The sequence below is a fragment of the Spermophilus citellus genome (assembly GCF_964194105.1).
Source record: "Spermophilus citellus genome assembly, chromosome: 1".
Classification (NCBI taxonomy): domain Eukaryota; kingdom Metazoa; phylum Chordata; class Mammalia; order Rodentia; family Sciuridae; genus Spermophilus; species Spermophilus citellus.
In genome coordinates this window covers 246,707,646-246,721,353 of record NC_138182.1, presented here as the reverse complement: position 1 = coordinate 246,721,353, position 13,708 = coordinate 246,707,646, and the positions used below count along the sequence as shown (strand labels likewise).

General features: G+C 36.8%; 2 protein-coding genes across 2 annotated transcripts; both read right to left on the bottom strand.

The window, feature by feature from the left end:
• Positions 1 to 4,762, bottom strand: LOC308646562 (molybdopterin synthase catalytic subunit). The gene is made up of 4 exons (XM_081289683.1): positions 4,641 to 4,762; positions 3,876 to 4,026; positions 2,880 to 3,003; positions 1 to 694 (listed from the first exon to the last, which is right to left on the bottom strand). Exons 1-4 carry the CDS (start codon positions 4,759 to 4,761, stop codon positions 626 to 628), a joined length of 465 nt encoding a protein of 154 aa, XP_081145809.1. The 5' UTR covers position 4,762; the 3' UTR covers positions 1 to 625.
• Positions 4,763 to 7,819: 3,057 nt separating this feature from the next.
• MOCS2 (molybdenum cofactor synthesis 2) lies at positions 7,820 to 10,491 on the bottom strand. The gene is made up of 3 exons (XM_081289693.1): positions 10,362 to 10,491; positions 9,229 to 9,350; positions 7,820 to 7,964 (listed from the first exon to the last, which is right to left on the bottom strand). The coding sequence occupies exons 1-3, from the start codon at positions 10,377 to 10,379 to the stop codon at positions 7,838 to 7,840; spliced, it is 267 nt and encodes an 88-aa protein (XP_081145819.1). The 5' UTR covers positions 10,380 to 10,491; the 3' UTR covers positions 7,820 to 7,837.
• Positions 10,492 to 13,708: the final 3,217 nt, after the last annotated feature.

The following is a 13,708-nucleotide window of genomic DNA, read 5'->3' as shown; positions in this document are numbered from 1 at the left end:
TTAGGTTCAATAATTTTATATGGACTTGTATATTAACAAATATTAATAACTAATAAGACAGAATATTATGGTATAATTACAGATTCCAAAATACTAAAAGTCTTTGCAATATAAAATATTTTAGGTATTATTTAATTTTTAAAAACAAAAAAGTACTATTTTTTTACTTTTGAAAATCATGGGTTTATTTAGGTTTATTTTTTTAAAATATGTATGTTCTGAAAATATATAACATACAATATCAAAACTGACAATGACTTTCCAGTTCGACCAATATTTCCAAAATACACCCTGATATTAACACCATCAATGCAATGGCATGGAAGTAGTGAGGAGGGGGCCATACTTCAATGATATTTGAGTTTCAATTGAAAATTAGTCATGAAGGGATATGATATATCTCCACAGACATCTCTCAATTATCACAGTTCTTCCCTATTGCTAGCCCCAAGTAATCCTTCATCCTACATACCCACGTATTTTGCTTTCTTTTTTGTCATTTGTCCCACAGGTATAACCTGTGCTTCAGTAAACTTCAGTAAACTGTGGAGAAGAAAGATCAAAATGTGATCAACAATAGAACTTTACTAAATTTAAGATTTAGTGCTCGAAAAAACATAAGTGATTAACTGTTGGTTGCCCAAAAGCATTCTTTGTTTCTTTTCCAAGATGATGATGATTCTTCATATAGTTCCTAAAAAACAGAACCAAAATAGGTACTCAAAATAGATCATTTTAATAAATAAAAATATATTTGAATAAATTAGACAAATGAATAACATATCTATTTCAACCTGCTCCACTTTTAATAATCCAATCAACATTTTTACATAAGGCACTGAGAACAGAAAAGTGAATACACGTGTTCCCTACACTTAAGGACTCCCAACCCTAATTGGGGGAATGAGAGCCCAGAAGCTCTATCAAGACGAAGTACAACTACAGGAGGATAAGTAATTAATTCCACTCAGGCCATGACAAGAGACATCAGTTTATGCAAGGGAAGATGGAAAGTTGTTAGTTTTAAACATTTTTTTTATTTCCAACACACCTACTACCTTACATTGCTAAGCAGTACACTTTTCCAAAGGGAAATGGGATATTCCATTAGTTGTGAAAGCAGCTAATGCACTCTGGTGTGAAAGGCTCAATACAGTATGAGCCTACCTGCCGGCTACTTTCTTACACCTCAGATGATCTCCAAGCCTAGAGGCTAGACTGAGACTAGATTTCAGATCCCTGTAGAAGGAGGGGAGAGAACACACTGCTTTCTTTTCCCACCCTAGTCAGAACCCTTATGGAGGAGATTCCAAAGTCAACTGACTTTAAGTTCATTCACTGTAGTTTTCAGCTCCAGGATCTGTCTCTTTTTTCAAAATTGTTTTCATTATTTCAATTTCTTTGTTAAATTTTCTGATAAATTTCTGAATTGCTTTTCTGAATTCTTTTGGAGCTGAGTTTCCTCAAAACAGCCATTTTGAATTCTTGGTCTGAATGGCCTCTCAGCTCCATCTAATGAGGATTGGGCACTGGTATCCTGTTGGTTCCATTTGGTGAGCTTAACATTCCCTGTAAGATCTTAACTCTCATGGACATAATCACTGAATACACGCAATTCCCCCAACCCTCTACAGAGAGAGAAAAGCAAATAGAAAACCCAGCTGGTCCTTAAAGCCTAAAAATGACAGTATGTCTCAACTCCTGCCCTTTGCCCTTACTTCCTGGGGCTACCCTCTCTTCTACATTCTGTTGGCTCACTGTGAACTCCTTTATCCTTGGTAAAGAAAGCCATCCCTGCTGCCTAGGCTGGAAGCTCATTTTGAAATGCCTTTCCTACCTCTCCTTCTTCCAGGGCCTGCCTTAGGCTCTGTAAAAAGCCTATGACTGCCTTGTTCATAGCAAAGCAACAATACATCTGGGCTTTACTAAGCTTCCTTTCATATATCCTATCCTCTAATCCCCAATTATTTCCTAAAATCTGAAACCTAATAATACATTTCAGATTTTATTCAGAAAATTAGGATATGAAACTCCTTAGGCCCTGGTTCAGAGTCCTACTTGCTCATCTTTCCTACTGACTGAGGCCAGAGGCTCCTGAAAGGACAGAAGATTCACCCTTTAAAGCCTTGGCCCTCTCCTCTCCTCTGCTCTTCTGATCCCCTGAGCTGCTCATTAATTCCTCAGCTTTGCCAATAGCCATACTGCTATGGGCAACTCTGTGGTTAGAAGTATAATTACACGTGTTTATAAGTACAGAACAATGCCACTGTTAATGCTCCAAAACCAGGGGAGAAATTAGAGGAGTTTAGAATGCTCTATTTAAAAAGAGAAATGCTTGTGCTTGACTTATTGACAAAAAATAAGCTATGATTTTCTATTTATGCTTTTAAATTCACTCACTATGCATTTCTCAGAGGCAGCAATATCTAACCCTTTTATTTATTTATTTCATATAAAGAAGCTTTAGAAAAAAGCTCTTTTGCCCTGAGGAATTTCTATTTTAGCCATTGCCTAAGTAGTCAGAGACCATGTACAACTCTGCACAAGAAAGACCCTCTAATTGAAGGGGATTCTCCCAAGGGAATACTTCACCCATGGATCCCAGAGAACACTGCCGTCTACAAATTCTAACTGCTTCTGCTTGCTGGGCCTGCTATGTGCCATGCATTCTTTGGGGCCTGTGTTTGTCAAGCTTAACAAACTTGGAAGGGAGGTATTACATAAATGTGCTGTTTTACATATAAAGAAAACAAGATTCAATTATTAAGGAAAGTACATAAGTACAAATTGTGTATGTTCTCCTATTCCCCATGCTTTATCAAAGAACTCCTAAGAAAAATAATGTCCACATGGCAAAATGAGGCAACTTCTTAACCTACCTTTTTCCATATGGGCACCCTGGCTTTTAAAGTGTCAATGGCATAGGTGACAGCTTCAAGGGATGCAGCCCTGTGGGCTGAGGACACAGCAATAATTATGCTTGCTTCAGACACTGGAACCAAACTTGAAAAAGATGATGAAAAAAAATTACCATCACCTCCTAATATACATGTAGGAAAAAATCCAGTTATACATTAGAACATATGGTAGTTCTATTTCAAACATCCAATTTAATTAGAAAACAGTAATTCATTCCAGTTGCATTCAGCAGAGGGGATGCTGAGGCTGATCTTGTGGCCAATTTGTTAGCAACTATCCACAAATCCCCTTTGTTAGGGACTAAGAAAAAAAAAAAGAGTCCTTTTGTTGACCCAATAAATATCTGACTCTAACAAAGCACACTGCCAGGTAACTCCTAAAGCTACAAAGTTGCCACATGATAAGAATAACATAGAATTTAAATAATAAATAGCAAACGATATTAAGGAATAGGACTGATCATGCTTGTTATTAATAAAAATACTGGTTATTAACAAAAGTATAATTAACAACAAAATAACAACTAACATGACAGATATAGGCTTAACTGCTGATTCTTTTTAAAGTTTTACACTCTAATCTTTTTAGTTTTACAAAAAGGGAAATTACTTCAATGATTCAGATCTATAACAGATTCTTATATAAACAGAGTACAGACCATAAGACAATTCTCAAAGACCTCAAGGACTTTAACATAGGCCCTTAGCCCCAGGGTCTGAAAATCTTGGCACATTTGCACTTTGTTACAGCAAAAGAGACAGTAAGGGCTCTCCAAAATTACAACCCAACAAGTAGCCTTTAAGGTACTGGGAACTATCTTCATTGTCCTCCAGAAAAATATTCAAACCTTCCTCTTACGGTAACATAGGATTCCTAAGATTACAGAAACAGCATTCATTCGTACAAATATGGAAAACAATCATGCTCAACTTCAAGACTGGTAAAGAAAATCATACCCAAGTCTATGGAACACTGCTATGTGCTTGACTGGCCATTTTTGCCTAATGTCACTACAAATTTTTCTGATTTCATTTTCTGCCATTGGTAGATATGCTTCATATTCTAAGCTAATAACTTTTTTTCCTTCAAAGTTATTTCTTGTAGTCCCTAAAAAAAAAAGAAGAAACAATTAGGCTTTCCCCCCCGACAACAGAAATAACACATTAACAGAATTTAAAAGGATTATGGTTGAGTTAAAAGGATTATATTTAAATTGTAAATAAACAGCATAAATTTTTGTCTGAAAATTGCTTTGAAATTTCCTAAGAACAAAACTTGATTAGGAAAATCACAGATAATCATCCCAAAAATGTTAAGGAAATAAGAGAACACTGATTAAGCAAGCTTACTGAAAACATTTGCATGACAAAACAGGCTATATTACTTTTCTGAGTAATAGCATTTGACATTTAAAAAGAAAAATATTTTTGTTTTTAGAATTATAATCAAGTATATGTTTTACTCAACATTTGGAAAATATACAACTTTCTCTCCTAGCAATGACTTCTATCATACCCTTTTAATGCCTGGTAATTTGATATAGGTTAATCTGAAGGTTACTAAAGTAAACAAAATGAACACTAAAACAATTTCTACCCACTTTCATGGGTAATCGTGGTTTATCGCTCAAAGTCCTCTGACAATTAATGCTGAAGAGGGACAGCCCTAACTGATTTCTACTGCCACGTGCAGACAATAGACACTGTTAAAATACAACTCACCTACAAACAGGGATATTGCCCCACAGAGAGGAGATGTCACTAACTGGGAGACATCATCCACAGAAAGTTTCTCAGCAGTAAATTTTATTATGTCTTTAGATGTCTCTTCAACTTTGTCCATATCTTTTCTGGAAATAAGATATTAATAAACTTTAGTACAAATACTAGAAGCAAAACCCTCAACTTATGAACTGTTTATATTTTCTCTACATCAGATGTGTTAGGAGACATGATTGATCTGGGTGATAAAAACAAGCAAATGTAAAATTTTAGTATAACTGCTATATTCATAAATAGCCCTAATGAATCAGGCATGTGTAAAAAGTAATTCAATATTAGCACGGTCACTGTCATGTAACACAGCTCTTCTGTCAATTTATTGCAACTCTGCAATTGCTACCTGTATCTCCCATCATGGTATAGTTGAAATATTACCACCTTTGCCTTCATTCAATTCACCTCTAATCACTATGTAACCAAGCACCACACCCAGACTGCCTTTTCCTTTATCCAAAAAGAAGACTGGGAAAGCAAGAATGACAGTGACTTCCACAGGAACTAAGTTGCTTTCACACCGAGGTATGACCCCAGTCAAGTAATAGAAGAAATAGAGAATAAACTGTACACCTTTTACCCAAGTGTTGTACAAAGGCTTTTGCATGTATTTTGCATTTAATTCATCAAACAGTATTAAATACTCACTAAGTGTCAGAGACTGTGACATTAATTACAGACCCAGGGGTTGGGGGATCACAGTCCCAGCTGGGTGTGCTAGCGCATGCCTATAATCCCAGTAACTCAGGAGGCTCAGGCAGGAGGATCACAAGTTCAAAGCCAGCCTCAGCAACTGGCAAGATGTTAAGCAACTCAATGAGACCCCGTCTCTAAATAAAATACAAAATAGGTCTGGAGATGTGGCTCAGTACTTGAATGCCCCTGAGTTTAATCCCCAGTACCCCCCCACACCAAAAAAAATCATAGGCTTCTGTCATCAGGGTGTTGGATTCCAAGGGAAGAAACAGCAATAAAGAAGAATCATAAATGGGGATAACTTACAGAAATAAACAGGTTCTGAGACAAAGTGTGGGGGCTATTAGAGAAAAGGGATCCCAAAGGTCTCCCTCAAGAGGGAAGATTTCAAAAAGAGACCTAAAAGACAAGAAGGCAGCCATGTGATGAAATGGGATAGATTCCCAAATAAAGAGACGGGACTAGCAAATGTGAAGGTTCTGGAACAAGAAAGAGTTTGACACATTCAGAACCTCCAGGAGACCTAAGCACAGTGAGCAAAGAAGAGAGGAAGACCTGAGGCCGGACAGGGAGGTAAGACCTTGCAGACCCTAAGAAGTATGATTACAAATCCTGGAGATTTCACCTTAATTGAAAAATGAAAGGAGGCTTAGAGAAATTATGGACTCTTCAAGGTGCTGAAATTCTAACAAAGAACTCTTAGTAAATCTAATTTATATTACCTTATCTCCTTCTAACTTCTGAAAAGTACAATTACTTATATATGCCACTAGTTTCCAGGGCATTTCAAATGCTGTACGTGCCACAGAAGCTTCTTACACCTGTTCTTCTTGCTTTTAAACAGGTAACCAAAATGGGGTATCTGTGCTCCAAATCATAGTACACTCTCAAAACTTTTTACTGTACAAGACTACTAAAACCTAACTAGCAGATTCTAAAATTTCATAACATAAATCCTGACAAAAGTATCCACATAATATGCAATGCTGTTGAGTAATCTTTCTAATCTGTCCAAAGAACAGCTACAGTCATTACACACACACACACACACACACACACACCTTTCATGGCAGTCTATTGTCTTCTGAATAAATTCCAAGCTCTGAAAACCAGCATTTTAGAATCTTCTGAAATCACAATGGTGATAAGGTAATTACAGTGTGCATATAAAACTGAGATGCATATCTAACAAAGAATTTCCAGATGATAGGTATGAGAAAGGTCCCTAAATGTAGCCATGCTTGGCAATCCACTGTACAGACTAATTCTGCAATTTTTTGTGGCACTGCCCTCTGAGAAAGTTGGGAAAAGTGGGCAAAAAATTAAATAGGAGTTCTTGGCTTGCTCCTTTCTCTAATGGAACCAAGGTTTGCCATTGAGTAAGATGTTTACTATTGATTTTGGATAAAATCCCTATCAAAGTTACATCTTTTTTTCTTTCCAAAGAGTTTTTAATCAGGAATGATTGATTTCTACCTCATTTATTATTCAGTTGGCAATAAAGTAAGCTTCATTCTGTCTCTTTATACGTAAGAAAAGCATGATATCTCACACTATATTGAAGAATGTTCTTACACTTCGACCTACTCCAATATGGATTAAGTTATTTGGAAAGACTAAGATTTAGCAGATGTCATGGATACACCTATAATACAGCTATAACAACAGAACTATTCCTTTATACTTCCACAATGGTAAGTTTTCTTTTCAGGCACAGTGATCTTTTGATCTTCTAGCTGTGTAATTTTTCTACATTTCTCTGCACCCCACAAAAGCTATTATCTAGTATTATTAAGTACATTTGTTAAAAAAAAAAAAGTACAGAGTTCAATAATATGAATTCCAATTTGGCTCTGCCACTTATTAGATATGTGACCAAAGGCAAATTTTTGTAACTTCGCTGAATTTCAGTTTTTCCACCAGTAAAATATGTATATCAATACTTCAGTCTAGCACTGTGCCCAACACACAAAATATCTCAATAAAATATGTTAAATGAATATAATGATCACATGTAAACTGCTTAAAATAGAGCTGATGCAAGGATGGTAGGGAGGTATTTTAAATTGTATCAAGAAAGAGCAACAGTATCAATAAAGAATTGGTACAAGCCAGACATGATGGCGCATGCCAGTAATCCCAGCAGCTTGGAAGTCTAAGGCAGGAGGATCACAAGTTCAAAGCCAGTCTCAGCAACTTAGCAAGTCCCGAAGCAATTTAGGGTAACCCTGTCTCAAATTAAAAAAAATAAAAAGGGCTGAAGACATGGCTCAGTGGTTGAGTGTCCTTGGGTTCAATCCCCAATACAGGGGAAAAAAAATGAACTGGTGCAATTACAAAGAATATACTGTAACAACAAACCACATACAAATTATCATCTGTTTGACCCTTCCCCAGAAGACTGATTAAGAAAAACAAATCTCACGTACCTAGATAGTTCAAAAGCACTACCCTCCACTAATGGGGGGGATAATGGCAATTTCGTCTCCTGGGTGAAGGAGGAGGAGCTGGTCTCCCAGCTCTACATATTCTTGACGAACTGCAAATATCACTTGATTTCTAACATCAGCCAATCTGGAGGAGAAAAAGTCTGGTGAGAAGTATCAAGGTGTGATAGGCATCAAATCTCTTCAGCTGTATTATTAAAGACATTGCATAAATATTACTATATGAAACATCACCTGCAAAGTTACTAATTAAGTCATACTCTTTGGAGAAAGGATCTAACCACTGAAGAACACACTTATTCGTTGCAAAGAACACATTAAAATGCTAACAACTCTTTAACAAATGCTGTAAACAAACAAAAACTACACTAGTGGCAACATTCAAACCAAAAATTTTCTAATCAGAACATGGGCTTTCCATTGGTCTTTGGTCTAAGTATACTAAGTAGAACTAGGAAGTTTCCTATAAGATCAAGTTTCTGCCCACAAGCAGGTTAAAGGTAAAATAGTACAGAGGCTACTTACTGATTTCACTGAATGAAGGGCAATTTAGGAAATCAAGAAAGGGAGGTTTCCTTGTGAACACACAATGTCCAGTCTTTGTGTATACTGTTTATGTTACTGGCGATCAGACCCAGAGCCTCATCAAGCTTGATGAGCTACACCCACAGACCTCTGAAGTCTTTTTTTAACATAGCCCTAGGACTTCCAAGTCTATATAGACTTCAGTGGCACTACTACTATTTCCGGAACATCCTCAAATAAGTCACTTTCATTTTTTTTGTTCCAAAAGTGATTTGAGGTGAGAATGACAACAATAAAATTACTGGTTTTCAAGAATCTGGGAAAACAAATCAAATATTGCAAAACTCAATTCCAGTAGCATTTAGAGTTTGTGGTAACTCATTTTTCTTTTAATCTTAGAAATTTCTATTTGGAGTATTCTAAAGAGAGAAAAGGACAAAAAAGATTACAGCATGTTTTTAAACAATAAAATTTTCATTTAGTGTTATAAAAATGCAGAATCTATAATTGCAATAAAATTGTAGATTACTAAATTTTTTATTATTACAATTGTAGATTATGAAAATAATTATAGATTATATAACCGTATCTGTCTGGAAGTATCCCAGTTTACTGTGACTTTTTAGTAAATTATCTTTAACTTTCCTTAAAGAATGGTGAATTTCTAAATACTAGAGTTTAAGTTTTCAGGAGTAGATCCAGAAAAATATAACAAAGAATCCCTTTTGATATTCCACATGGAAATCAAAATAAACCATTTTTACTTTTATCATTTATATTTTATTTACATAATACTTCTATGAAATATTTACATTTTACAATATTAAAAAGTATTAATCACATGCATTTTACAAATTTTTAATTACCCAGGATGCCGAGTTTCTATTTCATTCCACAGTTGCAATGCTTTTATTTCTTGTGGCACAGAAATGGTCTCTGAACGAACTCCTGTTATTTCAGCACTTTTTGCAAAATATAATATTTCAACCTGAAAGGAAAGAAAATGATTTTAATATCATAGTCCTTTTCTGACTGTTCATACTGATGTTTTCTCCTTTTCCAAATGTATTATTTAAAAAAAATAATTTTTATGTTAGATAAAATTTGAAAACCCATAAAAAGCAGCATCTCTAAAAGCTCAAATTTTGGAAAATTTTTATGTTTTAAACACAACTCAGTAATGGATGGTTTTTGGTTTTGATTTCCATTAAGCCCATATTCCGTTGACATAAAAGAATATCTTTTTTTTTTTCAAACTGAACAAATGTCTGAGTCAAGAGATGAATTACACAAATGACTGAATCAACAACTGAATGGCTTGTTTTCAAGGTTGCCAAATGACCTTTGATTCCATTCTACATTACATTGATCCAGCCTTCACGGAAGATCAAGTTATGCAACATAAAAATCCTGACATTTATATAAAGCAAGCAGGTTTGAAATACCAGATAAACTGGTATTTCCTAAGAGAAACCTGTGCAATAGGCCTGGTATTAGGGGATCTGGCCAAGTATAGCCACCTGTCACTCAGCACTGATTATTCTCTATGAAATATTGACAGGTTTTGCCAACTATCTAGGGATTGTAAATCCATCGGTGAGGCGCAATTCTTCCCAAGAATTCTTAATTAAGTGCATTTTTAAAAATTAAAGATGTATCTTGGTCAAACTAATACTCTGAGAAAGAGAGCTGTAAAAAAAAAATTCACGCGCCTTCAGAAACGAACGGGTTCTGAACGCCCTGATTTGTTCACCAACAGTTCGTGAAGTGGACTTGACTTTTGTTGGGGTGGCAGGAGCAAAGCCCTCAAAGAAAGAGACCACCTTGGCGGTAGCGGCCCTAGACCCAAGGCGTAGGCCAGGATGGGAGTCCGTGAGGAGCGAGGAATGGAAAAAGGTCATCCTGATCCAGGCTGGGTCGGTGGCGGGAGAGGAGGGGCAGACCGGTCCAGGAGAGCCAGGCACCCTGGCAAGTTCGTTCGCCCACTCTCCCCGCTTACCTGGCATCGCGGCACCATCCCGACAAGGACACCTTGCTCAAAGTAGACCCGCTAAGGCGGAGCCGGACCGACTCACGGCGCAGGCGCAACCGGAAGGCGTCCCGCAAAGAGCATGCGCACGACTAGCTCCGCCCCGTTGTTCCGCAGCCCGGGACCCCTGTTCCTACGGCGGACTGCTCCGCAAAACCTTTAGTTTCCTCCCGCGAAGAGTAAGTGTGGATGTGGTGAAAGAGGTGGCCCTACGTGACCTTTTCTCCTGAGAGAGGTCATGGAGCAGCAGAGCAGACGCTGTACTCACCCGGACACTTGCCATAGCCCAGCAGAGTTCAGGTTTCGCTTTGACATCTTCATACCGCTATTCAGTTTATGATCAGTGTTTCTTACAAACTCAGAGCATTACCTTATCGGAGCTTTCGAACCATATCAGATTGGTAGATACTGCTCATTAGCTGCTCAGGTGACCCAGAGCAGTCCCAGGAAATGTAACATCTGTGCCTAATATTATACTTGGTATACGGAGTTATCATTAATATTTAAGACTTTCCGTCCAGGACTGTAAGCTGCAAGGGGAGGGACACTTACGTCACCTAACTGTAAACAATTTAAAGCAGAGTCCTTGTGGGAATGAAGTTGGGAATGGATAACATGAGGATAAATTACTGAGAGACTAATGAGCAGTAACTACCAATCTGATACGGTTCGAATGCTCTGATAAGGTAATACTCTAAATTTGTAAGAAACACTGATCATAAACTGAATAGTGGTATTAAGATGTCAAAGCGAAGCCTAAAGGTGAACCTGAACTCTGCTGGGTTATGCAAGTGTCTGAGCGAGTACAGCGCCTGCTCTGCTGCACCACGACTGTGCTAAGTCTCACCAAGATGTTTGTGCCAAATGAACTAGAATTGTACAAGCAAATGACCTTGTCAGGATGAGAAATGAGGTCATTTCACTTACCTGTGCCAAGTATATAAAGCAACATTATGAGTTCGCAGAAGGAAAAACAGTTTGCGACTCAGGTGTACCCTAGGCAAGAAAGGAGGTGGTGGGAAGTGAGACTGGTGATACCATCGATACCATCACAGGAAAAATTGGCAAGCACTGACATACATACATATGTGTGTGTGTGTGCGCACACACACACACACACACACACACACACACACTTGTTTTTCCGGGTAAAACTGATAAACATCAAGGATGATGTTTATCCACACAGAAAAACAAGGGAAAGATTATTATGGGCCAGACTATATGGGCAATGACCAAACAGACTTCATTTTACCATGAGACTCCATATTATGTAAGAAATGCTTCTCCCATGGGAAAGCCCCACCTCTATACCCATTAATAGTGATCTAGCATAACATACTTGGCAACATAAAATAGCAATTCTTATAAAATGTTAAATTGTTCTCTTTGGTTTCCATTTTTCATGGGTGATATACCTTGTCAGAGATTGATTGTCTAGATGTTAGTAACCATTCTCTAACTTGTACTCAACTATGGTCATTTTGACCCATTTCCCTTCTGCTTGTTTTCTATTGTGCCAACTTGGAAAATCCTGTGGGAAATACCAGTGTACCCATTGCATTGTCTCGCTAACTGCCCAATTCAGCTTCTGTACCTGCTTGCTTACAGCTACATCAACCCTGATGTAGTTTTTGTCATTGAATATCCTAAAATGCTCAGGCTTGGGGCTGTTCCTTGCAGAGACAGTTATGGGTCCTGCAGGGAGCAATCCCCGGCTTTTTGAGTTCTTTATATACTCTAGAGATTAGGGCTGTATCTGATGTGTGAGGGATAAAACTTTTCTCCCAAGATGTAAGCTCTCTATTTACCTCACAGTATCTTTTGCTGGGAAGAAACTTTTTAGTTTGAATCCTTCCCATTTATTAATTCTTGCTTTTAATACTTGCGCTATAGGAGTCTTATTAAGGAAATTGGGGCCTACTCTGACATGATGAAGATCAGGGCCTACTTTTTCTTCTATTAGACACAGAGTCTCTGGTTTGATTCCTAGGTCCTTGATCTACTTTGAATTGAGTTTTGTGCATGGTGAGAGATAGGGGTTTAATTTCATTTTGTTACATATGGATTTCCAGTTTTCCCAGCACCATTTGTTGAAGAGGCTATCTTTTCTCCAATGCATGTTTTTGCCACCTTTGTCTAATATAAGAGAATTGTAATTTTGTGGGTTAGTCTCTGCATCCTCTATTCTGTACCATTAGTCTACCAGTCTGTTTTGGTGCCAATACCATGCTTTTTTTTTTTGTTACTGTTGCTCTGTAGTATATATAGTTTAAGGTCTGGTATAGTGATGCCACCTGCTTCACTCTTCTTGCTAAGGATTGCTTTAGCTATTCTGAGTCTCTTATTTTTCCAGATGAATTTCATGATTGCTTTTTATATTTCTATGAAGAATGTCATTGGGATTTTGGTTGGATTGCATTAAATCAGTATAGTGCTTTTGAAAGTATGATCATTTTGATAATATTAATTCTACCTATCCAAGAGCAAGGTAGAACTTTCCATCTTCTAAGGTCTTCTTTGATTTTTTTCTTTACAGTTCTGTAGTTTTCATTGTATTGATTTTTCACCTCTTTTGTTAAGTTGATTCCCAAGAATTTTGTTTTTTTGAGGCTATTGTAAATCGGGTAGTTTTCCTCATTTCCCTTTTGGAGGATTTGTCACTGATATACAGAAATGCCTTTGATTTATGGGTGTTGATTTTGTATCCTGCTACTTTGTTGAATTTATTTACTAGTTCTAAAAAATTTTCTGGTGGAGCCTTTGGGTCTTCTACATATAGAATCATGTTATCAGCAAATAGTGCTAATTTAAGTTCTTCTTTTCCTATACATATCTCTTTAATTTCTTTCATCTCTCTAATTGCTCTGGCCAGTGTTTCAAGAACTATGTTAAATAGAAGTGGTGAAAAAAGGCATCCTTGTCTTGTTCCAGTTTTTAGAGGAAATGCCTTCAATTTTTATCCATTTAGAATGATATTGGCCTGGGGCTTAGCATAGATAGTCTTTACTGTGTTGAGATATGTTCCTGTTATCTCTAGTTTTTCTAGTGTTTTGAACATGAAGGGCTGCTGTATTTTGTCAAATGTTTTTTTCTGCCTATATTGAGATGTGGATCAGTTCTTTTAAATAAATAAATCACTAAATCAATATCCCTTATTATAATTTGTAAGCATGTAAAAAAGACTGATATCAGAAAATTCCCATCTTATTCCAAAGGTTTTGGTTTCATTTTAATTATAAATTCTTTAATTAAACCCGTGAATGATCAGAAGAGAATACAATAAACTATTTTATGAATAATAAAACAACTTTAGA